The 27,733-nt window shown below is 34.1% G+C and overlaps 2 protein-coding genes across 10 annotated transcripts; one reads left to right on the top strand and one right to left on the bottom strand.

Moving 5' to 3' along the window:
* Positions 1 to 617: 617 nt before the first annotated feature.
* On the bottom strand, positions 618 to 1,323 carry LOC116165652 (cytochrome c oxidase subunit 5A, mitochondrial-like). The gene is made up of 2 exons (XM_031480272.1): positions 1,104 to 1,323; positions 618 to 1,024 (listed from the first exon to the last, which is right to left on the bottom strand). The coding sequence occupies exons 1-2, from the start codon at positions 1,238 to 1,240 to the stop codon at positions 706 to 708; spliced, it is 456 nt and encodes a 151-aa protein (XP_031336132.1). The 5' UTR covers positions 1,241 to 1,323; the 3' UTR covers positions 618 to 705.
* A 2,297-nt stretch (positions 1,324 to 3,620) lies between these two features.
* On the top strand, positions 3,621 to 27,005 carry LOC116166092 (DNA-binding protein Ewg). Of its 9 annotated transcripts, none has more exons than XM_031480923.1 (11): positions 3,621 to 3,774; positions 7,620 to 7,861; positions 9,143 to 9,267; positions 9,319 to 9,744; positions 9,795 to 9,923; positions 10,340 to 10,456; positions 15,678 to 15,818; positions 16,153 to 16,206; positions 16,311 to 16,449; positions 24,560 to 24,699; positions 24,749 to 27,005. In XM_031480923.1, the coding sequence occupies exons 2-11, from the start codon at positions 7,657 to 7,659 to the stop codon at positions 24,953 to 24,955; spliced, it is 1,683 nt and encodes a 560-aa protein (XP_031336783.1). In that variant the 5' UTR covers positions 3,621 to 3,774; positions 7,620 to 7,656; the 3' UTR covers positions 24,956 to 27,005. The 9 variants fall into 9 exon arrangements, with proteins under 9 accessions (XP_031336783.1, XP_031336786.1, XP_031336790.1 ...); XM_031480922.1 differs by lacking the exon at positions 3,621 to 3,774 and adding an exon at positions 3,813 to 4,051; XM_031480925.1 differs by lacking the exon at positions 3,621 to 3,774 and adding an exon at positions 3,813 to 4,051 and having other exon boundaries at positions 10,343 to 10,456.
* Positions 27,006 to 27,733: the final 728 nt, after the last annotated feature.

The raw sequence follows: 27,733 nt of genomic DNA on the forward strand, positions 1-27,733 counted from the left end.
CTTCTGCTTCCGTTGCGTCACTAGTTCACTGTATCTGAAGATATCAAGGCAAAACACAAAACCAGATGCGACTTGATATCAGCGTGCCGCCGTGGGATTAGGCGAAACACCACATTATTTGTGAATATCCCGTAGTCGCCTAAATGTTGAGGGACTCCCTTGCATGTGTCTTCATAGTTTATTACCTCAAGCGCGGAGTGGCTTAAGTAACGTTGGGGGTGGTCAACTCTAATCATGAAGGCAGTACATATTTATATCCACTGTTTGAGTATCACAAGAGCTATCCTACAGCCACAATGGAGCCATTTTTTTCTGCACTTAAAAACCTAAAGATGGTGCAAAAAATGATTGAGACACTTACATGCAGACTTAATGGCCCACACTTGATATTCTGAAGTAATCTACAACCTGAAGCAGCTGGCAATCAACTGTTACTTTACACTGGGTTCAAAGTCATTGCCAGCCACATAGCTAGTTACCCAGCTTAAGCCAAAAGATCCAGAGCTTCAATGTATCATAGAAAAGGTCACATTATAAGTGAGTCATAAATTTCAGTGAGAAGAGATAAGCAGTTTCCTTTTGACAAAAAACTATACCATTGCACATTTAACAATAAAGAAACTTAACCAATTTTATTTAACACAAATAACGATTTACATCTCACAGCTATGATAATCCTAATTTTTAAAAGAAAAACTTATTTTACTATTCGTATACCGTTTTTAAGGCTAACTCCGGTTTATCATATCCCAATTCCTCTGGTGTATCGATTCCTAATTCAGTCAATGTGGGTCGGATTTCGTTTATGATATAGGGATAAATCTCGTTGACCTTGCCGCCACATTTGGCTTTAAGTGCTTCTAAAAATCTTATGCACAATGCGTAATCGTTTATACGTCTGCATGCTTTCATCGCGGCAATAATTATTCTAGGCTCGGGGATTAGATCCATTCCGCATAAATCGTTCATCCCTTTGCGAACTTCCCAGCCGTCGATGTCCTTTCTGTTAAAATATGATTCATACCTATAACATAGACCAGTTAACCCTAATATTTCCTAGCGTAAGTGTCTACTACTTAAAAACACAACGTTACATAATTCACCTATTATCAAATTCCTCATCAGTTTCCGTTTTGCCGTGAGACATACATCTATTTACCACACCCACAGGGCTCGCTTTATTTACGTTTATACCATTTCGTATAGCTGAATTGACACGAAAAGCTAATGTACGAAACATTTTTTACAACTACGGGATATCACAAAAAACACGAGTTCGCAATGCGGTCTGTGAACGTAATAATTTGGTTGGTTGATGGGATGTGAGACACGCTAGCCCTCCCTCTAGCCGTAAATATCTTAAACATCGTCGCCGTTTGCCAACTAGATGGCGCCAATGCGCAAGAGAACGATTTTCAAATCCATCAGGACCTCTAAAAGAGGGGGGGGGGGTGCAGAGTGGCACATATATCTGCATTCAAATATATAAATATGATACATCAGTCTTCAAAAGAGGCAGGAAACCACCAGAAAAATTCGCCCTTAAAAAATTCCTACCCTCTGCAGGAAAAATTCATCAAGAGCACTTTCTTTTTACAGAGCGTTCAGAGGAGCATTTTACGCATATAGGGTGAGTATGTAAAGAAACAGGGGCCGCGTTTTATCAATCTTGACGAGTATAAACATCTCGTTGCTTCAAAAAACATAGGTTGAGACATACAACGTCTTACTATATTATTTACTCTAACTCTATGATATTCGTAAAAAGCTCAAAACGAAACAGTGTTGCCAGATGTTTAGGCATTCAGCCGGAGTCTCAGGTTTTACATCGTGCTCTCCGGCCCCCGGCAGGCGCGACTACTGTATAACTCCGGCAGAACAATGAAGTTCAATTTAATACTTTTCAAATAGGTCAAACGATTCCTTTAAGCACCTAATAACACCTTAATTTTTAAATACGACAAAATCACAAATAAAAACTTTCGTAGAGATCTTGCTTTCAAAAGGAAATGAGTGCTGAAATTCTACTCGTCTGCCGCCTGTCTGTCTGCGAGTCTGTGATTCCTGTTGAATCAACACCATTTCGTTGCGATTTTGGTGTTAGTAGTCCGGTTGTCGCGAATAGAGAGCGAATGCGTGCTTTGTTAATTTCAACTTATGCTTATATTGCAAGAATGTATAGTTTGTTTTATTTGTTTAATGAAAATAAAAAATGAAATAAAAAATTCTTAAATTTGGAGTTGTACAAGTTGTTACTGGCGGGATTAAAAACCATTATGGGGGGGGGGGGGGATGTTCGCAATGTAGATTTATATGTCTCCCATGCAGTATGCAACCTATGTCCGGTAGACGGCCATACGCAATCTGACAACGAAACAATGTTGAGTGCTCAATATTTGCATTGCGCGTAGTATGCCATTGCTATACTAATGTGCTGTCGATTTGCTTGTCCAAAATCATTAACCCGTTAATTAACGTAAAAGGCAAACTAAAAATGTTTAAATATTTATAATTGTTCAAAGTGTCAACCACTCCGCACGAAGACAGTTTTCGCACGTTGATCAGGATCATTAATGGCTACCAGACATTGCTCAGCAACGATGGCGTCACTCACATGCGACCTCAATTCGAAAACGAAGCAAGATTTGACGTGTATGTTTATCTAACAATTTATTCTGATTTTGAGGTACTGTATAACGTAGGTATCTGCTATTACAGGAAGAGGAAGGGTTTTTAAATTTAATTATTTACAGGATCCACAAACTACCCTTTTAAGTTTATATAGACGTATAGCCTCTCCCTGTTTCAAAAATTAAAATTTAACAAAAAACTTACTTTTACTCCAGATAGTACTATATGTTTTCTGTGTTTTTACATAACGGAGGCATCTATTCCAAGTGCTGTAATTTTTGTAGTACGTCAAATATATTTGTTTTTTTGATCTTGTCCCCCTCCCCACTCTTTAAGTAAGTTCACATAAAAATATAACCGTTTCTCCCCGTTTCAAAAAGGATAATTTTTTATTAAACTTTGCTACATAACCATCAGTCTATTTAATTATTTATTTCTTTATTTTCTAGTTTAATTCATCTATTGCTGTAATCTTTGTTTCACTTTCTTCAATGGGTGTAATAACAATTTGTGTGATTTATATTTTGTTTTTTATAATGGAACTATAATTTTCAGAGGGAGCAAAACCACGTTCTAGGTGTGGGGCCATTTCCTGGCTACGGGCATGGTTCGTGTTATAAACAACTTTTATTGATGGACAACATCATATATTACTGAAATAAATTTTACGTTACAAATCTCCAATCCAGTAGTGTTGTTTGTTTTGGATTATTAACATAAATCAACACTACCAATGGAGGGTAGCCGAGGTGGTTTATGTGACAGGAAGGGTCGGTGCGTAGAAGGCTGTTGGTTTTTAAAATACCTACAAGGTGGCGTAGAAAATATTGTCATGAGAATTGTATTTTAAGGGAAGAAATATACACATGGCAACGCTGTAGTAATCTCGACGAAGGGGTGGTGCTAAAAGGGAGCGAACATATGACAGCTCACATGTCGCTTGACATCACAACAAATAAATTTATAAACGCCACCGATAGATAGCAGCACTCGCAACCCTAAAATATATTTATTTAAGAAAAGCTTCTTCGTTATCGTCTACACGCCCTGCATTCTCAGCAAATTCTATTTCTACCAAAAATTCGAACGAATAGTGTGTTATGTTATCGTAAAAAGCGAAAGTAATGACAACGAAACTGAAAGGTATGTCAACATTTCTATTAGAACAAGTAGTAAATGCGCAAACTCCCATAATATGGCTGTTACTAAAATAATGTCGGGTATTACCAACTATGACTGCCCGCGATCGATAATGGGGAATGTGTTGTTAATGCACCTCCCATAGTGATAACAGTTTATCTACCTGCGAAAAAATGTGGATCGGTGTCTCGTGAATTAGAAAAGTGCACCAAAGATTTTGTATATTCTAAAACGGCGCTAAGAGACATGTTTTTCTATTTAATGTGATACACACACGCAGGTGCGTACGCAGCCGTACTAATAATTTTAACTGGGCCTGCTCCGCTCTTGGCGAACGCGCGATTCGCTCAAACTAACATGATTGCGTTATTTTGCCATTAGTTTATTAATTCAATAAATATAGTGCAGCATGAAAGTGCATGTAGCTTTGGCTTGCATATATCACTATTTTAGGAAGCCATGTTACAATGGATACCGTCTGCCGCCAAACCGCCTTCTCAATTACGTGCTTTATTCGTCGTTTTCTTCATGCATCCCAACGATCTCTTTAAACCTTACCAGTTTACCAATTTTTATAATGTGTGAAGTGTGGAAACGTCCGATTAGGCACGTTTGCTTGGAATTAATATGCAGGGGAAAGGGGTATGGCTCTATATTGATTTTGTTTTCTATGCCTTTGGATTGTTATTAATATGGTTCAATGTATTTTCAGTGTCAACATTCACTTGCTCCTTTTGACATAGTTATTTCTATTAATTTTGAGGTTAAACCGATACTTGTTGTACTCTACGAGCACTCGTAGGTTGTACGTTGTGTTTTAGATTGCTACTTTCGTTGTGACTCGAACCGGGCAGCAGTAATGAATTCATTTCGTTATGTCGAGATGGCTGCTTTCGTAGATGACTGTACAAAATATTGAACTACCGTGGTTTTAAATGTGTTTCATGCAAACGAACATTTCTATCTAAATCGTCACATTTGGTGCAGAATCCGTTTCGTGGAAATGCAGTTCTGGAATTTCTGGTCACCACCAAATTTGTTACCTACATTCTTTAGACTGTACGGAATCTTCTTACATTCCACATCTTATCATTGTAACAAACATTCTTCAGATTAAATAAACATTAGCTTATTTACATTAACACTGCGATTAGACCAGGAGATGACTTTTCAGATATTGCTCCCCAATTAACAATTGAAGGTCGGAAATTTGCCAACTGTAAACTTTTCTTTCAATGACGGGTCATTTGCAAACAATGCACGAAGAACTCTTGGCATTGCATCAATGGATAATGGATGTAAATTTGGAGTAATTGACCTAGTGACCTAAACAGAGATTAGGATTTTTCAGTGGGAAGCACTTCTTCTATCTTTATAATAATTCATGGAGATTCGTATGCATGCAAAATGTGATTTGTCTATGCTAAACTAATCTGGTTATCAGTTGTATAGAGTTGATTCGACATTATGCCTTGCCATAATTACATACAGAGGGTATAATGGATAGAAATCGACCAACATGATGTCCAATATCGGCCAAATTGATTGACTTTTGCATGAATCGGTATAAATATACAGTCGATTAAACAGTTTCAGATGTGTTTTTTTTAAGAGAAAATATAAATTTGGTTTTTTTATTTAGTAATGTAGTTTTTTTAATTTTTTGAAGAAGCAGGCAATATACAAATAATAATATATACTATTTGTTTTCTTAGGCTGATATATATGTATACAGGGTGTCCCAGATTAAGTGGGTAACTCAGTTGAAGGTAGCAAATGTTAAAATGGGAAAAGTTTTGTGTACTCACTAAAATTCCATTTAGAAAATTGGGTTTGATTAAATTGTTTTTAAATAAACTGAAAAGTGTTGATTTATGGCAAGTTAAAAAAAGTACATTTCCTGCAAAAATTAGCCCAGCCAAGTTCAGAATCCTTTTCTTTTTACTTGTTTTCAATTTGTTTTTTTTTTAATATTAAGCAAGTCCGTTTTTTGACATTTTCGAAGCTCAAGTTTATTGAGCACACAAAACTGCAAAACTTTGCTCATTTAACCTCATTTCTATCTTCAACAAATAAAGTTACCTAAGCAAGTCCACTAAATTTGGGACATCTAGGACTAATGTATGTAACATTGGTCAATATCAATTCAGTTTGGGGAGCAAGAGGAGACCATTATGAGCATTTTTTTTAAACCTATCAAGAACTTAAACAAAAATGTGCTACTCTGTACCTTTTATGATTGTTGAGCAACTATTTCAAAAAAATTGCTTTTATAGTAGCTCACAAACTATGTACGGTCATTGACAAAAATAATGATCGCCTAATAGGTAAACTTTGCAATATCGCCTATAACATTGGTCTCCGTCCGTTTCTTCAAGGGGTTAGTTTGTATTTCGAAGTTGCACAATATATTCAAATGTTGGTTGTTGTTCGGTGATCATTACTTTTGTGAATGACTGTACCTATGGAAAAAATGCTTCTTTTGGTCTTCTTATCACTTAATTTTTTTTACGTAAGACCCTGTAGGTAAGTTTTTACCTATTTCAAACCAAAATCAATTACATTTGGACGCTTTGGTGGCTGTATTGTTTTTGTTAATCTGAGTTCACTCTACCAACTTGATTTACTACACTATCTCCGAACTTTGATTTAAAGCAGGTACTTCCTTAGTCATAGTCGAGCACATTTCACCCAAAAATGTATAGAATAAACGACCCAAAATGTCCATGAATCCATGGCCTACTACCTAGTTAAGAACCGTAAAAAATAGGGTTTTTATTTTTGGTTCAACGCTGAAATTTAAAAAAATAAATACATCAATGTAATCTGGAAAAACAATGCAAAAAATGACTATACACAACTTACCAACTTTGGCTCAAATCTCAAAAAAGGTAGTCCAAAATTACGCCACTGCATTCTACCTAAAAATATCTAAAATAGACAGTCTTTCCCTTTTTTCTATATTGCATCCCAAAAGTGAAATTTTTCGTTTTCACGCTGTATCTCAGAAACATATGTAGCTAGATTGATTCTGTTTGTGGCATTAAAAGTTTCACAAAAAAGTGGCATATGTCAGCCAAAATAGGACACATGGTACATACACCTGAAATGAAAGTAATACTAATACCGATTCGAAAAATTTGATTTGCGCATGCGCAATCCAATTTTTTTTTAATATATTTCAATAAAATTTAGTTACAGGCACCTCGAATAAAATTAAAATCAAGGCGGGCACAGAAATTTTGCTGTGTCCATGCGCAACCCAAGTTTTATTTGTCAAGATAATTAAATGAAACGCTATACATATATAGAAACTTAAAATCTAATGCTGAATAAAAAAAAGTAATTTTGAATGAAAGTAAATAATGGCGGTACAAAAAATTAGTTTTGCGCATGCGTAACCCAACTTTTATTCTTTTAAGATAATTAATCAACAATTTAGTATCGGGCAGTTGACTCCAAATGTATTTATCATGAAGATATAACTCGGCACAGACTTGTAGAAAATTAGCGTTTTTTTTTTTTAATTTAATAGCTTGGATTAACAAAAAATGTCAAAAGGCGAATCCCAACTTTATTATTTAGCAAGAGATGTCATCAACGAAATTTTAACTTGAACTCCTAAAGATCTAGTGGATGAAACGGATTTGCGCATGTGCAAACTAACTTTCATATTTATGGTGCAATGTGATTCTGATAAAAGGCAGTTAACACATGTTGGTTCTTTTACTGCTTTTGAAAAATACGCTTTAGTCACCTGCTAGTGTGAAGGTTTTATTTATGGTATCTAAATGGTGCCGTTCCTATTTTTACTAGGAAGTTTGTAAGCAAATTTTCCTTTCCTTCAGGTGAGGTGGCCGACAATCCTGGTGTATTCTACGGAATATGATGAACAGCTCTAATACTAGTCAAAGCAATTCGGTATCAGATCAAATCGCCATGGTTGTGGGTTCACCGGGAGGCCTTTCTGGGGCGTCGGACGATGATGACGATAACTGCCCATCGTCGCCAGGTTCGGGATATGAAGAGACTACGGATCTTATGGCAGCTGCTATGGGAGATGAGGTTACGGCGCAGTTAGCCGCAGCAGGTAAGGTTTTTCTGTCAGACTGTTCAATGATCAAGTTTTAAATACGTCATTGTAGCGTAATAACTAAAAATGTTGTTTTTTCAATAATAATAGTAATCATGTTGAAATGGATTTTGCATTATTTAATTTGTGCAAATGATTAATATCTACTGCCAATTTTCAATTACTTTGAGTTAAATTATTTGTTACTCACAATTGTGGCGTACCTCTATAGTACAGTTATTTGGTTAAAAAAAAGATTACCTGCAAAGCTTTTCTAGAAGTTTGAAAATGGGTAAGTTTTTATGGATTTCGATGTGCTCTTTCCGCCATGTTGGAAAATGGCGCCCAGTTTTTTTCGGCAATATCTTCTCCAATAGTCCAATGGTTGGGTTTTAAATAGAACACCGTGTATTTTTTACATGCTTTGATGTCATTTGTTAAGCTCTACATTGAACGCTATTCACTTTTCGATGATTTGTCAATGTTGCCATCTTATTAATTTTTGTCTGAATAATTCCCCGTGAGCAAGCTTCATTTTGATAAATCGTAGCGACCTTGTTTTTTTAAATATCTTTGAGCAATAATTTTAATTCGAATAAAAGGCTACACTTTGATAATGAGATAGTTGGATTTAGTGATACAGGGTGTTCACAAGGAAATGATAAAGTTCTCAAATTTCAAAGTGCCGTAACTATTTTTGTTCAAATGGAATCATTTTAATAACGTCAACAGATATAAGGCTATTTACATGAAATCTCTTTAAAACTCTTAGGCTTAAACAAAGTAGTGCCTATATCTCAATTTTTGTCATACAGAAAATTACCGGTGTGCAAAATGTTTGGAATTAAAAAAGTGTGTAGTGTACTATGATCTTTGATCAAACCCTGAGATTTTTACTACCGTCTTGCATTCTGGTGTAGAGTACTACAAGCTAGACCGGTGCAATAGCACTTTGTTTTCCGCCTGTATGTTATCTACATTTGAATATGTATGTCAATACTCTTGAAAATCTATCAAATGAAAAAAATAGTAGTATATTTTGATACATTAGGCCTACTGGGGATACCACGATAAAAAAAACTTACCAAGTTTTTTAGGCAAAATGCATAGTGAAGTATGCCAAAACTATTAATTTTTGTAATATGGCGGCGCCAGCTGCAAAGTTGAAATTCAGAAAGAGCACATCAAAATTTATAAAATTACCCATTCAAAACTTTCCAGGTAAAACTACCGAATGACTGTCCTGCCAATGTTTAAAAATGTGTAAAATCTCATATTATGTACTCGTTATATTGATAGGTCCAGTTGGAGTCGCTGCAGCTGCTGCTATTGTGTCTGCGAAGAAGAGAAAACGACCACATTCGTTCGAAACGAATCCCTCGATACGCAAACGTCAGCAAAATCGGCTGTTACGAAAACTAAGAGTATGCGTTGTACAAATTGTATCGTTTTTTTACATGTCAAATTTTTTCCAGCAAACAATAGATGAATTTGCCACAAGAGTTGGACAACAGGCAGTTGTTTTAGTTGCTACACCTGGTAAGCCGAATACGAGCTACAAAGTTTTTGGAGCAAAACCACTGGAAGATGTAGTTAAGAACTTACGTTCAATGGTAATGGAAGAGTTGGAAAACGCGCTTGCACACCAAGCTCCCCCGCCTGTTCAAGAGGACCCCTCACTTTTCGAATTACCCCCACTAATAATCGACGGTATTCCGACGCCCGTTGAAAAAATGACGCAAGCTCAACTTCGGGCGTTTATTCCTCTGATGTTAAAATATTCGACCGGACGTGGCAAGCCAGGCTGGGGACGGGAATCTACAAGACCGCCGTGGTGGCCTAAGGAATTGCCTTGGGCAAATGTTAGAATGGACGCACGGAGTGAAGACGAAAAGCAAAAGGTGCATTCAAAAGTTGAGTGTTGACATTTTTATCAGATTTGTGTGTTTAGATTTCCTGGACCCACGCTTTACGACAGATAGTTATCAACTGCTATAAATTTCACGGGAGAGAGGACTTATTGCCTGCATTTACAGAAGAGGACGAGAAAGCGAATGCGGCCGCAACCGCTAATGCAAATGTGGGTACATCTATGGGAGTGCTAAAAATGCATTCTTCCGGCTCTGTTCCTACACATAAGATACAGATCCAAGCTAACGGGTCCCCTCAAATTATTGCTGCTTCACCAGATGGTATATCTGGTTCGTCGGCACAGGTTTGCCTCGACCCGGCCGGATATAGTTCAGACGTCGATGTTCGTACCCGTTTAACTTTTAAATTGATGTTGTTACCATATTTGATAAATTTTGTAGTTTGCACCTCACTGGAAACATTTGATTAGTTTTGCGTTGTTTCTGAGTAGAAATTTTCATTGGCAATTTTTACAATATTTTTTTCGTATGTTGGACCAGTATCTAGAAGTTGAGTTTATTGTTAGCTTGGTTTTGTTCTTAACTACTGTTTCATATATTTTTTTTTAGCTTTCTTTTGTTATAGCAGTCTTATTTGCGGAATGTACAATCACGGATACATAAAACGGGCCTCGTTAATAAACCATTAAATTTTAGAGACGGAATGTGGCATATTGTCAAAGGGACACCTAACATGGCGCAGGTATCTATTAGGTGAAAATGAAAGGTCAAAAGATCCATATACTTAACATATGCTCACATATTTAGCATTGCTTTTCTGGATAAAAAACTATTGTCCTCTTTGTAAGAGTACTATTTTCCTATACAGAATAAATTTCAATTTGAATACTCGAGGATTCTCATCAACTAAGATCTCTTGTTTAATTAGTCGGACTGTCAAAACACTAAATTGCAATGCATTGCTAATCAAAATTTGAATATGGTTAAAATGTGGTAGCGTAAACTACACACCTTGAGTGTATACAGTCGTAAATTTCGTAATGTCCATCTTCACTATTATCGATGAATGTTCAGTAGACTCGAAACACCATGTATATTTAACGTTAATTCAAATTAATTGATTAGTTGTGTAATGCAATTTTTCAGTCTTTAAAGTAATGATGCGAACAGTGTTGTCCTCTTAGGTGGTGCGAACCCTTAGTGTTCTGCAAACAAATATGCCACGTTTTACTCTTTTGCAATCCGCATTATGTCTCTATGATGCAATTGGTAGAGAGAAAATTTGTATTGCGCAAAAATTGTTTCCTAATTTTGACGACGTCGTAATGCAAGCAGTAATTTTTTTTTTGCGAAATCTATTTAACATTATTGTGGTCAAGGAAGAAAAAGCAAATAAGCTAAAAACCTGTTACACCTTGGTTTTGTAACACAGACAGATTAGATGTGATGCAAGGTACAAGTACTATACTAATAGTGCAACTATTTTTACCATTTTTATTCTCTGGTGATGCCCATGTGGGTGGAACGAAAACTGGGTTTTTACTTTTTTGTTGTTTTTTTTTAAATGTCATAGTTTTCAAAAGTGCTTTAATACTATCAAAAGAGACTATGCATAATGTGGACAGAATGTCTTCAGGTTCTTCAAGGAGGTTAAAAGTTTGACAAAAATCTATTTGATAATCAATATTTGTTTTCAGATTTTTTTAAAATTTTTTGGGTAAAACTGATGGCATAGTTTCAAAAAAGTATGTGCTATAGTCTTATTCTGAAAAAATTGAAAGCTGAATTTCGAAGTTATCAGGTTCCTTAAGAGGTTCGAAGTGTGCGTTCAAATGCTTCTTTTGCATATTAAAGCCTACTCTTCCTTTTAGCTTCAGTTAACAATAAAACAATGGTTTGAACAATAATATTTATGAAGTTATTAAAAAAAAAACTTAAATGCAATACGATTTTTGGACCAGAGTACATAAATTAAATTCATTTACTGGTACCGGCACATAAGAAGGCGAGAGCGGCTATGTGCAGATGATCAATTTCTGCAGGAGGAGCCACCAGGCTCCATGGCGCACTAGTAGGTGTAATTATTAGAATAGGAATAGTGGGGATGCGTGATCTTTCGCCTTCTTACGTGCCAGTTTACAATAATCATCCGCAATGTACATGTACATGCTTTAAAAAACAAATCCACTGCAGAGGACGTCCTAATTGGTTTTCTAATCTCATCTTTCTTCACTCCTGTATTAACTAAGGTACCATCGCCTCCAATTGCTATTTATTCTTCAAGAGACCATTTAATATGCGAAGCAGTCACTTTATAATATACTCTTCTGTGGTACGTTTTCCTTTACAGATGTTATCAGTTTTTTTTGGATCATAGTTTGATCTTTTCTTACGTCAAAATGAAGCCTCAGAATTGGTATCTTCAAATTAGTGATTTTACTGGTACAAGCCTCACGTTTTGTTTTTCTTGCTCTTCTAATTTTCATTTCAGAATTGTTTCTTTGATAAAACATGAGGGTCTTCCAGAACAGCATTGTAGCTGCAGCTTGATCCCCACTACCCACTCCCTCGTCTATAATAACTGAAATTCATCCGAATGTAACTCTTTAGTTGTGCAGTGTTATTAGCATGTTATGCATGTTAAACGTATTTAGTTTACACCCATATAGGAAATTGCGTTCACGTGCGAGCTTGGGAAACAATTTTTGTAGTATTTATGTGTGTATCAGTAAACTGAAATTATTAATGATCGTATGTCATTACATATCGCAGTAGTCGCTCAAGCTGCTGATCGTGTAAAGTGATTAATAGTTTCAGTTTACGTCACTTTGAATTGATTAGGAACAGTAATCATGATGGCCACTATTTAGGCTGTTGCTTTTGTCGGTTGCTTATCTCGTAATTGTGGAGTTCACATAATCTATTCCTGGATTTCATTGCATTTCTGAAGCTAAAAATGATACATTGATTTTTTCGTATACAGGTTGAGAAATTTTGGGTAATGTAAAAGTTGTATTATAGGTGGAATACTCTCAGCCTTGTGGTAAGTAAAATATCTGTATTCTTTGCATAGTAACGACAAATTTCAATGTTCAATAATGACGCTATAAATACAAGAAATCGGGAAATGTGAAGTCCACAATTTCCAATTGGCAACATGTGATTTTGGTCATATTCAAATATTCCCGCCTCTGTAAAATCTAGAGTGTAACTGTCGAATATGCTTTAAACTATCGAACATTGGTAACTATTCTTTTCATAACGGTAAGGTAGGGGGGAAAGACAGTTTAATTGATACCATTTCATTAAGGCAAAAGTATTATATCAATTTTTGAAATATTTTACAAAAGCTCCAACATATAAGCATACAGTGAATCCAGGGAAACGCTTGCACTAGTGAAGTGGTGTTTTTTTGTTGCGAAAATCACAGACGAAAACCACTTTCGCAAGCATGTGTCTTTCTTAAACCGTTGACGAATTATATACATCTAAAGGTATTGTGGTTGCACCCTGTCTTTTAAACGCTTAGAGGATTGAAAATATAAATTTTTTCTTATCTATTTCAGTTTGTTCTGCATTTTTTAAATAAATGTGCGCAATCGTGATTTTTGTAAAAAAAAAGACAGACTTGGCTTTCCATCTCTTTCTCACATTGCATCAAGTGCGATTACCTTGTACAATTTAGTAACTAGTTCATATACCTCTTTATTTTCTACTGTAGTCTACACCTAAGTTTTCGCAGGTAATATAACTTGATGAAAGTCGATTTGCCTATTAAAGTCTAATTACATTTTTAGATAATTTCATAAATATCCAAAGGTGTAGTTTTAGAGATTTCAGACATCTCATTTAAACAAATCGTTATACAGGGTGGTGCTGGGGAATTGAATGTTTTTACACCTGTAACCTCGGCAGAAAGAGAAATCATTTTACAGGTGCGAATAACATTGCAGACGTTAAATGCTTTTATACAGGGTGGAAATTTTGTCTGGGACACTTTTTTAAAGAAACTTTATGGTATCCAAAATTACGATTGTACATACTTTCAATTTGTTCTCAATGGCGTACTTCTATCATGGTAAAAAAATGCAATTTTTTCCATCTGTAGTTAACGGCTTTGGATTTTGTTCAAATTTTGGATATACAGAAACGAAAAATCATGGGCCGGATTTTTGGAAAAAAAATTTGGACCGCCTCAACACCATCAAACTTTTTCAAATAACCCACAATTTTTATCAAGTTATTCGAAAGATCTTGCCCTTCTATAACCTACAAAAATTGTGCCAGGTTTTATTACAAAAATACAGAGAAAAAAAAAGTTGAAATTAAAAAACTAAAATTTTGCGAATGTATATTAGGCATAAAGGATGTGAATCTGTCAGAAACTTTTTTAAATATGAGTTTTTAGCGCTGTGACGTCATACAGCTCTTTTTTCAAATAGTAACCCACTTTTTTTAATTAACTAACGAAGTTTTCTAGTGGTACAACGTGGGGCTACCCCAAGAGAACGTATCATAAAAGAATGATTGACTATCGCGAACTAATTGATTTAATAAAGGGTAAATTTCGTTTTTGTCCGAGTATAACAATGACACAGAATTCGGAACAGAACTATAATAAATAGCGTACTATATGCGATACTTTTCAAGAAAACATTTTTGCCTAAGAAAGATATCAGTTTTAGGGATTGATTTATTGCGGTTTAACTGCACTGGCATATACGGTGACCTGAACTTTATTTTTTTGCGATTAATTAATTAAAATTTAACAAAAGTGTTGAAATTTAATGATTTGTTGAAGGCACAATGGGCCTCTGATGTGCCTAAGTGCTGCCCGGTCGGGCTCCCCTGAGAATAGATTTGTTAAATTCACACGAAACCGTGCAAAATCTCTATTTCCTGAAAACCTTAATCACATCTTTTAGGACAATTGAAGAGTTGGCATGCAAAACCGGATATATCCATTTTTTACAGAAAATCATGTATTAGTGGTTTCTGATTCCAGGTTGTGATATCTTATCATTTGTAATGTAACTCCCGAACGGTTTCGTATTTTCCAATTTATGTGAAAGTATAGTGTGTCATTCATTACTTATTTTGATAAAGGGTAAGAAAGAGGGCTGGTAGTTGATTTTGTTGAGACCTTTAATTAGAATACCATAAAAGATCAAATCCATTTCTTGGAATGCATAAGCAAGTCTCACTTTGATGAATTGTAGCGACCTTGTTAAGACTATCAAATAGTGAAATAAAATAGTTATGGCACTTTGGAAATTGGAAATTTTACGATTTCCTTGTGAACACCCTGTATCACTACATTCAACTTTCTCATTATCAAGGTGTTGCCCCTTTATTCAGATCAACATTGTATCACTTAATTTCAAATCAAGGTAACTACGATTCATCGACGTGAGGCTTGCTCATGGGGAATTATTTGGAAAAAAATTAAAGATGGCAGCATTGTCAAAAAAACCAAAAAGTGAATTGGTTTCCATTTAGAGGTTAAGAAATGACATTGAAACATTTGCACAAAAAGGTTTATTTAAATATTTTTCATGAGCTAAGTACGACTGATGTACTGTTGCAGGACTGTTTTGAAAGTAACAATTTACCAAAATTAAATTTTTTAAAGGTATAGTTGTTATTGTTTAGTTTCACTATTTTAATACGAAATCGTATACTCCAAATTGTCATTGTATTCAATAAGAAACATCACAGTCTTTTCATCCCAACACCCTGTATAGGTAATTTGGTAGCTTATGCTAATGTAGCCATTGCAGGTTTAAAAGGAATTTTGAATATGACACCAAAATTCAAAATTATTTGTTCGAACTTAATGTGTGGCTAGTACTCATTGCGGAGGACGGTTGGAAGTACAAGCTGGAAAAGTAGCTTTACAATTTAGTACAAATTCCCGCGTCGCTTGATTGCTAATTTTCAAAATTCGCAATTATTACTTTCAGATTACGACACAGTATGCGCCCGCCGTTTTACATACAATTACCAATCCGGATGGAACCGTTAGTATTGTACAAGTTGACCCCAACAATCCTATTATAACGCTACCTGATGGCACGACTGCACATGTCCAGGGCATGGCTACAGTAAGTCGAACTTTACTTAAACACGATTAAATTACTTATTATTTGATCACAAAGTTATAAAGTTACTTGCTTTTTAAATTCGGTTCAACTTTTACCTTTGTTTTTCGTTTGCGTTAGCGAGTTGAACGAGTATTTTTCAGAAAAACAAATATATCCCTCTGTACGCAGGTTTGTATTAAATGTGCAGTAGTATTCCTTTGTTTAAAGTCGATTTTATTTGCACGTGTTGGTAAAGTTTTAAGTGGAACTGTAATAGTACAAAATGCTATTGACACATTAATTTTATTTGTAGGATAAAGTATTATTTTTTGCTTAAATGTGTTTGTAATTTTAGCTGGTTAAAAAGAATGTCGATGATGGACCAGACGGCGATCATCTTCTGTTAGAGGTATTAAATTATTTATATATTATCAATTTCATTAAAACATTCGCAGCCCCTTAAACGACGCAACACCCAATGCGATTTAATTTTAATTTTTCCATGTTTTACAGATCCAGTCTACGCCAGGTGAAACCATTCAAACGATCACGGAGGGCGGAGCTCAAGGGGAAGTGGTCGACTTAAATTCGGTCACGGAAGCTACACTAAACTCGGAGGGCCAAATTATTTTAACTGGCGAGGATGGTCATGGTATGTATTGGGACTTAATGTTCCCTTTATTATTAACCTTTAATTGGGTATCACAGATTTGTGCATTGTTACTAACCATTTTCTATATGCCTCAGTGTGCTAATGTGGGAATAAAATACACTGTGTTGAATTTTGTACTTGTAATATTGCAGGTTTTAGATAAACAATTTGATCTCATGGGTTGCATCTTTAAAGTGTTTACTATTCTTTTAGCTATTCTACTGACTTTCGCAACAAGAAAAAAATGCTTCACCGTTTTGTAAGTCTGCCGCTTGTGTTTATTGTACTTCTTCTTTCTCCTTCTATTATTTTATAAATTCTTTAATATCCTTGCCAGAAGTGATTACATTTTGATTAGAGATTATACTCCGAGATGACGACAGTGCAGCCTGTTCAATAACAAAAGGATATGTCATCAAATGCTCTACCAATATTCACTATCTCTGTTTGATATACTGTTTCTTATGATTGAGCAGTATAAGCTGCTAGTTAATGACGTAATGATAATCACTCCTGGTGACGATAAAAGCAGTGTGAGAGCAAAGATAATACTACACTACATAGACACCGCTTGTATAAAGTCAGCTTAGCCTGCAGAGTCAATGTTTTTACCACAATAGTATCGATTATTCACATTTACAGGCGCGATATTAGAGCAATGACTCTTTAGATTGTGTTTGTCAAGCTCCTCTAATTTAAATGTATCCCAGAACAGTTACAGAAAAATCTTTTAAACTGCCATATTTTTTACATAGAATGATACTTTCAGTTTCAGCCTGACAATCTACCTATTCCTGTTTACACGATACACCCGCCTGTATAAAGTATATACAAAGGCTACTTGCTTACTCAAAACTTATAAGAAAAAAAAACGTGCATTGCATTTGTTAAATTTTATATAATTACATTCCATTGTGCCTAATATTCGCAATGTAACGTAAATTCTCAACACACCTACACAGATTTTTGCCCTTATCTTTAAATGTAATTTAATCTATGTAAATATGTAAAGGCATGTTGAGTCATGGGGGAAATAGTGTGTGTCGAATATGTACGATTACGGCTTCCTATGATGGGCTTCATGGCAGAAGCCCCCTATATCTTCTTTACAGAACTAAATAAGCAGTTAATAACTTGTCCATTACGGTGTCTATCTAGTGTAGTATTATCTTTGGTGAGAGTCTGTTCTTAAACTTTTATGCGCCATTGTTCTCATTGGGAATGTAATTTAAATAAGTAATTGTTTATACGATCAGTAAAGAAGCTTATTTGCCATTAAATAAAGCATGTAACTGTCATCACAATTTTTTATAATTTTCCAAATTTTGGTGTTCACTTTAATTTTTCCGAACATGTGATTTTGCAAACATTCTAATGCGCTGATAGAATAGAAACCTTGCTTCTTTTATATGTTCTTCAAGATCACGTAGTGTTCAAATGAGTGAAGTTTTGCCAATTATCTAATTCATTTTTATTTTTTCCTAATATGAGGTTTCGGGACTGAAGACCAACAATTCCAAAATTATAATAATGAATGGCTGAAGTTTGACAATTTGAATCTTGTGCCTGGTGTTGAGATAGATTTTGAAGGGGATTGGGTAGAGACGCTCGAAACACATTTCATTTGATTTTGTTCAGTTACATTCATTTGTTTTTTTATTTTTCTTATTTGTCGATTTTTTTTGTATTTTACTTTGAATAAAATGTGTTGTTTAAATTACCTTTTTTTTAGAATTTGCGTTCATTTTTATTTGCTTTTATTTAATAGCGTTTTCGATTGGCAAAACTCGTACTGCACGAGTGTTGCACGAGAAACTGAAAAAATCCATGTGAAAATTGCTCTCAATGGAACATAAATATTCGTAAATATTTGTTGTCATTTGTCCATAACCTCATTTTAGATTTAGGTAATCGACAAATCTCTATTCTAAAAAATGACTGAAACGATTTCAGTATTATTTATGATAAACGAGAGGAAGATAAATTTGAAATTCATGTAAAGGACCAATTTTTGGCGTTCAGTTTAATGAGTAAGTGCAACTTTTTGTAAAATAGAAGTTATGGCTATTTCACCATCTTCGCTATCGCAAGATGACGACAAAAAACTCTCCAAGAAACAAATTCAAATTGCCGCACGTTTGTTTTGAAAATTTGTTAACTAGCAGCTCCACGAGCTCTCGGACCTCGTGCGTCGAAATTGGCACTGAGTGCGTAATTGTTGCATCACATTTGCCAGTGGAACACAGAAAATTGCCCTAAAATTACCAATAGAACGTAAAAATTGCCAGCACGAGTTTTGCCAATCGAAAACACTATAAGAGGTTCTTACTGCTATACAAAAACTCACCTTGAATGTGCTTGTAGATAGTTCTATATATTACAATAAAGCTCTAAAGCAGAGGTCTCCAAACTTTTCAACCACATTAATTGCTCCTCAATTTCCTGAGGACCAGAACATATCGACTTATCATATTTTCAGTCGTAGTCTTAAATTACCTGCAGATCTCGTTAGCAGTCAAATGATGCAAAATTATAATTGCTAGTGCCATCTCTTGTTTGTATCTACAATATAAACTTCTGATTTTTTTTTGTATTCTTTCAACTCGTTAATTAAGCCAATTGATGTGTAAGTATGGCGGGTCGGGTGATCTTGCGGGCTGTAGTTTGGAGACCCCTGCTCTAAAAGGTTCTGATTGGCAACAGTGTGCATGTGACTGTGGTTTTAGGCAACACTATTTAATTTAACTTTTACTCAGATGAGACATCGGGTTTTCGGCGTTGCCAGTATATATGAGGTTCAAGGTAGAGGACAGAAACTCTTTTATTTTCTTTTCTGTGTATTCCTTTCACATTAGTAATTTGTTCTGGTTATGAAGGTGTTGCTTTTTACTACGTTTTATAAGTCAATATTAAAATTGAGGTTATGTTTACTAAAACATAAATTAAATAGCGTTGCATAAACCCACAATGACGGGAGTTTGTTCTAAATGAAAGTTGAAATTACTATCTCTACTGCAAAGTATCCGCTGCGTAGTTGTAATGCATGACTTCTCTCAAGATCCCGAAGTGAAAACACTCGGAATTTAACAGGTTTATCTAATTGTTTTTTTTTCTCCCAACATATTGCTACATGTTGTGGGTTAACGGTGGCGGTCAAATTCATCCATTAATAGTGCCCTCTTTCAACCTGAATCATGAGTTCGAAGGTTTCGTTAATGTGCTTATTCAGAGAGTAAAACATGACGACTAATGGACCAAAATTTGCTCAATCAAGTTTATTTATATTTATGTATTTATTATATTTTTTCAATATTCTTTGCTTTTTTTTGTTCAGTGAAATGTATTTTGTTTTGATATTATTTCATGTAAGAAGTTCATGTTTACTTTATTTTTTCAAATATATTTTGTGCATTTCTTTCTAATCCTTTCCTTGCAGAACCAATTCTAGGGTTTCAGGTTTCCTTGCTTTGATTTTGTACTTATCTAATTATTTACATATTATAAAAAGCACGTATTTTATAGTAGCGGTGTATGGTGCACAACTAAGTTAAATAAAGTATATTCTGTATCCTGTCATTCTTTTCTACCAGTATTAGCCTTAAAATAATTCACTGTTTTCTCCATCATCTTACTAATTTGACTAATATATAATTAGCCTTTAGATAACGTTGTGGGCAGGAGTCTGCAAGCGCTTTATATAATGTAAAAATGAATGTATTATGCTATTGTGATTTAGGTCTAATTTAAACAACTCTTAGCTGTAATAATCAAGGTCGCAATTGATTTAACAGGGCTTTCTAGTTTATACACGATCTGCACAAAATTAGGCTAACTTTAATTACATTGTACGCCCTTGTTTTGAGATTCACCACATGTTCCCAAAAGTGCGTGTGTACTGAGGCTCAAATATGGGACATTAGCTTTGTAAGTGAATTGCTGTACATTTTTGTCTAAAGTTAAAAAACAAGTTTACGATTGTGCCAGACACACCAAAAATTGTTAGTCTCCTTCACTTAATTGTGCTAGGGCTATTGTGGAGATTAAAAATAAAAATAAGTTCTAGGTGCGTCATCATGGTCATCACGAGTATGCAACATTTTGACCACCAAATTTTACATGTGTCTAGATTACATCTTTGCTAGCTTTGTGACGACTCAAATTACACAAAACTCGATTCGAGATGGAACGATTAACCAAAAAAAGTCACCTCTATATAACCGTTGTGTGTTGTGTTTACAAATTTATCGGAAAAATAAACTATCAGCTATGTAAATATTTTAGGATATACTGCTTGGAATGGGGCTTCTAATTTGTTTACATGAGAAAACTGTTTTTAGATGCATTGTAAACTTCACAATTTTTATCATTAGAAATTATGGCATGGCGTGACTGATGTTTCGCAAAAGATATGGATCTTTATTTTGACACTGGAAAATGTAAGTAGTTTAGTATAGGGCACGTCAATATTTCTGAACTTTTGATTGATATCCAAATAGCATCATTTACCAATTGGATTTGATTATATAAAAAAATCCATGTGATAAACTTTTTCTCTCACCATAATGCCGTACAGATGATTTCTGCATGCCCTTCAGGTAATTTTTTTAAAAATATCAAGGTCGCCGAGTTGCGCAAGCCATAATATAAGTTTTTTCTCTATTCATGGTAAATTATAGTAAATGCAAATCTGTTGTAGCAAAATGCCATCTCATGGGGATGTCGCCCGAATTTTTGGGAGCCATTATTTTGATATAGGACCACGCATACTGTAGTAAGAATCATTTGCCAACTGCATGTTCTTTATCAAATTTTAATTTACTTGGAAGCACTGTATTGAAGATACAAAAATAAAACAATAACATGAAGGAACCACAATACTAGATAGAAACAATGGTCTTCACAGTCTTGATGTATTATTTTTTTTTAGATAAACTTGACGTTGACAACCAAACTGGCAAATTTACTGTTCACAACTATAGCACACTAGAAGTATATTAAAAAAGATTCAAACGATTCAAAAAAGGTTTTTAAAGATTAAAAAACGTTCAAATAATTTAAAAAAATACAAAAATCATTCCACACATTTTTTTGAAGTTCTGAAATTTCTTAAAAAATTAAGTTAGGTCTAATAACTTTTTTAGCTGACCCCGTATACTTATTTTGAACACTGCAGATTATGCAAAAATAATTACAAAAAAACCTTTATAACAAACACATTTTTGATAACTTCATAAAAAGTTGTAACTACTTATTCTGAAAAAATTTACCAAAAGAAGAGAGAATTGACTACTTTAAGTGGCGATATTAATTTACAATTTAAATCTATGTAACAGTGAGAGATACAGTGTAGGTTAAATGGGGACAAAGTTGCTCCTTTTGGTGACTAAAATAGTATATTGAAAGACAAGTGTTACAATGCGACCTAGCCACGAGTGTCCGCAAGATAGGAGTATTACAATAAAGCATTATAACACGCGTTTTTCATACTATTTTTTCTATTTCGGTGCTTTAATTTAATTAAAAAAATCATTATCAGAAACTATAGGGAACATTAGAACTAACATGTTTTATGTTGGAAACACTTTTTATGCCGTTAAGTTTTAGGTTGGCAGCGTAGTAAGACTGACATTTTGAAGTTCAAACATGGAACTATGGAAGTACTCAACGAAGTACCTACTTGTACTAACTATTAACTGCCAACTTAAGAGATGAGTTACCAAAAAAAAACGACTATAATCACTGTCTTTGTACAACCGAAAACAGTTGTACAAAATCATCATTGTGACACCGAAATAGAAAAAAACATTTGAAATTCTTTTAAAACCTTTGAAAATAACTGAGATGTCACTGAAAAACTAAAAAAGTCAAATTTCGTTTTCACTTTTTTTGGAGAATCTGAATATGTTATCAGAATTCTCATAATAAATCCCTAGTGCCGGATTATAGAGCGGTTGAGCCTATTTTAAAAAATTTGCTTTTGGGTTCGATCCTGCCCTGACCTTCACAGTGAAACCGCTTTTTTTTTGTTTCGTTGGCGCCCGCGTGCGTAGAATGCTTAGTAGCTGACCGCACGGGTCGCTCGCTTAGACAAGATGGCGCACTTTTTGTACTTACTTTAGTAGTGTGTTACTGTAGGAATCTATGATAGAATTGATTTTCCACATAGTCGATATACGAGATAAAAATTGCGTTATATCTCATACAAATCCACTAATCCGGCATAGGGGAAAAAATCTTGGTGCCGGATTACCAAGCCCCTACTGTATTTCCATATTAAATGACAAAAAAATTATAGGGTGGGACGGCAATTAACCGAACTAAGTTATTTTGTTGCTTTGGATATTTTAAGTGTTTTTATTTATAAAATTCACTAATCTGGTAGTACCACGGTCTGATATGTGCCGGATTAATAATAATAATTTATTAGTGCGTTAATGACAAAGTTTTGCATAAGTCATAACTACTGAGAGTCTACTGAATCTGTATTTAGTATGTGCTCGTATTGGATGCAAAAGTATTTAGTATTTAATACTGATTAGTCTAATGTATCTACTATTTTGTATTCAAATACTTTTTTTTAAGTATTCTGCCCAGCTCTGGCCTTGCCGAACTAAAATTTATTTCATTTTTAGTTCGAACATAGATAAGGTACTACATAATTATATACACGTGATACAGTGAAAGCTTATACACCGTACTTTAAAACATGCCTACGTTTAAAATAACGAGTTGCAGGCACACTAATTTTAAAAAATTTTCTTTCGAATTATTTTGCGTGGGAAATATATTTATTAATTATTTTAGATATTTTTACGTAGAATCCAGTGGCGTAGTTTAAAAAATTTTTTGGACCCCCATATCTGAGATTTGGCCCAATGTTAGAATTTTTTTAATGCAACACCCTATATATCTCAATTTTTTGCATTCGTTTGCCTGATTACATTCATGTATCGCAACCTATATTTTTTTAATATACATAATTATATAGTATATCATATTTTTCAAAATTTCAAAACCTCAAGATATACCTGCAGTGTTGTATATAATAAATACCAACTTTGTCAAATCTTAGAAGTGGTGGGCACAAAAATTGTTTACTATACGGCTGGATTCTACCTAAAATAAAGTTAGTATGGTCACATCCAATAAAGTCAAGCTTTTTGTTTTTACTCAGTATCTCCGAAACAAACGTGGCTAGATTGATTTTAGTTTGTGGTATTAAGTTTCACAAAAAAGTGGTACAGGGTCGCGAAAACCGCAAGTAAAACAGTAAAAACAGCTGAGATGCACTGCAGTCTCGACCAAAATGGGATACACATACTGTGTATGTACATAACATGCACGTCGTGGAAATAGACCATGGTTTACGTACATTAGTGTGCCAAATAACATATACTTGTTGGATCTTTCTATATGCATGACATATAAAATTTAAAATATTTGTAAATACTTATTTCACCTACATTGTGTATACTGAAGTTTGGTTTTAGTTTCAAATGTTCAATGTAAAGAGTGCCAGATCAAGTGGAACTGCGTTGATAACTTGGGAAGAATTTGTGTTCCTATTAAAATATTTAACACGCCATTTTAGAAAAGATAATAGAAGTATTCAATGTGATAAACTCAAAATTAAATTCAAGACGGAGATTTTTTTTGCTAATTTGTCGTGACATTGAATGTTTACACTCTTCTTATGATATTGATTTTTATTCTCTCTTCAACAATAACCTATGATTGCAAAAAGAAGTGTGGAATCTCGATTGCGGTACTAAGAGTCCCTGGTTCAAATCAGGGTTTGGGCATGGATATTTTTAAATGTATAGTGGGTTGGGTTGGTAGAGCAGCCTTGGCTGAGAACCCGCCCACTTAAAAATAAAATAAAATATCTTTGCGAAAATTGCAAGTTGTGAAGTTTACAATTCATCAGTCAGGTCAGTTCATTGTAGACAAATGTTTATTTTTTTGATAAATGGATGATTGCACAATTGAGGTATTATAGTACAAATATATATTGAGATGGTCAGTATTTGTGCACAAATATTTGTGAAAAATGTATGTACCAGAAATGTGTTAAATGCATGTGTTTGAGCAAGTATGCTATTATGTTCAGGTTACCCCATTTCAGTGAGCGGTGTTATCACAGTGCCGGTATCGGCTTCCATGTATCAAACAATGGTAGCAAACATTCAACATTTACATACAAACAGTGATGGCACTGTTTGTGTTACGCCGGTCGTTCAAGTACCAAAGGTAAAAAGTCGCACAAGTATAAGACTAGCTCTAATCGTACCGCTTAAAGGTTGAACCAAATTCGGGCGACACTATGGAAACATTAACGGTTACTCCCGGAGGCTTAACGACTCATTCCATGATGATACAAAGTTCAGGCTCCGATACTCCACAAGTTCTTCAAGTATTATCTCTAAAAGATGCTACAGTTCTTACGAAGGCGATCACAGGTATTTCAGATGTTAAGACAGAAGAAACTATATTAAGTGACCAATAAATAATAATTATTAGTGGACTTTGCGTCACCATAGATGTGATTTTATTTTTCATAGAAGCATTTTTATCATTCGTTATAAAATTCTACTTTAATTTTTAGAAATGAATTTTTTTATTTAATTTTATTGGATAGAATGAGCTCTAATTATTTGCTAGTTCAAATTATTCGCTGTACCATATTGTACATTATTATTGTTAATTGAAGCACTGATACGATTACAAAACCCTCCGGATCAAATTTTTCTTTCTAAGGGCCTCGCCTCGTAAGTTCTAATGCTATACAACGATGTTCACGAATAACGCCCTTTAAATTTAATTGTTTTAGCTGTAGAATGGGTTAGGAACTTGGTTTACCGTTTGAATACACATCTCTTCGAAGTTATTCAATTGTGAGTGATCACGATACTATAAATTGTATAGTAGGGGGTAGAGTGGTTTTTTTTGCATAGACGTTAAGTTGAGGCCATATGTATCAATGCGTTACAAAATTGAACATCACTTATACAAAGATTTTGACTTAAAAAATCTTATTACACCTTCCTTGTCAATATTGCAAACCTGCCAAAATTTAGAATCTCTTTTTACATTTATTAATAGTAGCCAGCACAGAGGGCGTCTGTTATTCTTGAACATCTGTACACTTAACTAAAAAGTGTAATGAACCACCAAATGCAAATGTTTTTTTTTTAAATTAAAAATGCGAGTGTAAATCGTACAATTTGCAAATACCTATACATATTGTACAGAACTAATAGTGATATTGTAAAGTAATTTTATAATTTACACAATAATTAGAGCTATACCTATGCAATTATGTTATTTATGCTGATTGTAATTGTGGACACGATAATTTTACAAATGAAATTTGTTATGACTAATGTAATTTTAAACCTTTGTTTGATTGTATATAGATTTCTTATTTAATTTGTTTTAATTGTAGAATAAAGGAATTTAAAATGTTATTCCGAATTTTGGAAATTGTAATAACAGATACTGATGCCGCTGTTACTTACAATTGAAACAGGGTTGTGTACCGGAATTCAGTTTACAGAATTTAGTCCCAAATTTGTAGTACACTAAAACGAGAATGTCTTTCAAGTGAAACTCATTTTTTTGCCAGCAACAGGTCGCCGCATCGACTCACTTAATGATGATGAATCTATCAAAATTTATTTCGGAGGTGTATCGCAAAGTCAATTAAGTAACATTTGAAGATACGTATTGTAATAATGAGTAAATCAATGATGTATTTTGATCTTTATATGGCGTTTTCTTCCATATACAGGGCAAAGTATAAGTTTTAGTAATTTTATAAACCGATCTCCAGATCAATTGTAAAGCTGGACTTGGTTTATATTGTTTTAACAAAGGAGGTAGTAGAACTATTTACTGTGTTAATTAATTTTAGTAAACTGTTAGTATAGTGAATGTGCACCGAGTATTTGTTTGAATAGTGGAAAGTGATTTTGGTACATGTTCGTGTGTGGTTCCTGCAAAGTGTGCCATTTTTCTGTTAAAAAATATTTTAATTATCGCACTAAATATTCTTTACTCATTTTTTAGTTTCACCTTGTAATAATTTATCATTACGAATATGATGCACAAGGTACAATTATGGAAACACTACATAATTGTGCGCAGATTTGTGTGAATATAATCTCAGGATTATGGTATTATTTTGACTTTACATTGTGAAAACAATTTTCAGTTCTTTGTATATTGTTCTCTATTTCTGCCCATTGTAAATAATATTTAGTTGTTTACTTCACACAATTACTCCTTCTCAAGCTTATTCATTAATGTAAATTGATAGGTTACAATGCGTAAGTTAACGTGCCAAAGGCATCCATTTTCGTTTTCAAGTTGTTACCAACATCTTATAATGATGTCATTATTTAAAGTTGTACATAAATTTGGCAACCTTATCAAATAATTTCGTTTTTAATAGAAAATGTATTGTTTAAGTGGACTGTTATTTGATCACAAATTGAAGTTCTATAATATGCACAATGAATTGTCTTCTTGTAGGACATTTTGACTTGGTACAAAGTTTTTTCTGTTTTAAGAAAGATAACTAGATTAAGAACTGTGCAAGCAGGTGAATTGAATGTAACCAATTCTCATATGGGTTAAGTGATGATGTTTAGCAGAAATTTGAAAGGTACACTTATATGTTTCTTAAAACAATTCACCGACATTAATGTAATATCGTCGATAAATGTAAATGATGCAGTCGAACGGCTTTCAGATTTCAAACATTCTTCGCAAAATATATTGAGCTAAAGCACTTTGTGTGCATTCACTCATTGGAGTCCATTTTATACGTGTATATTATTTTGTAAATTAATTATTTTTTATTAGTTACTTTAAATCAAACCTGTTCTTATACATTTTTACTAAATTATTGTACACAACCAAATAAAACCATTTATTGTAAAATCTTGTGTCTTGCATCCTACAATGATCCTATGAGGTATTCCTTTGGGAGCGTAGGGAGATTGAAGGCATTACAGGGAACGTCGGGTTCTTTTAGAATTATATTTGGCAGTTTTCTCCATACTAAGGTGGTCCTCCTAATAATAGTTATATTAAAAGTATAAATATTGTTAATTGTTACGTGTTGATTACTCACAGTTAGGATACTTTTATGGAAAATTTGTGGTTTAGTTTAAAAAAACCTGTTATTGATATAAGTTCCTAAAAAGCATTATTTGGATCACTGTAATTGGCGGCAGCCTGTTGAGGACCCAGACAACGAGAGGAATAATAAATAATAGTC

This window comes from Photinus pyralis, unplaced genomic scaffold (genome assembly GCF_008802855.1).
Source record: "Photinus pyralis isolate 1611_PpyrPB1 unplaced genomic scaffold, Ppyr1.3 Ppyr1.4_LG3a, whole genome shotgun sequence".
Classification (NCBI taxonomy): Eukaryota; Metazoa; Arthropoda; class Insecta; order Coleoptera; family Lampyridae; genus Photinus; species Photinus pyralis.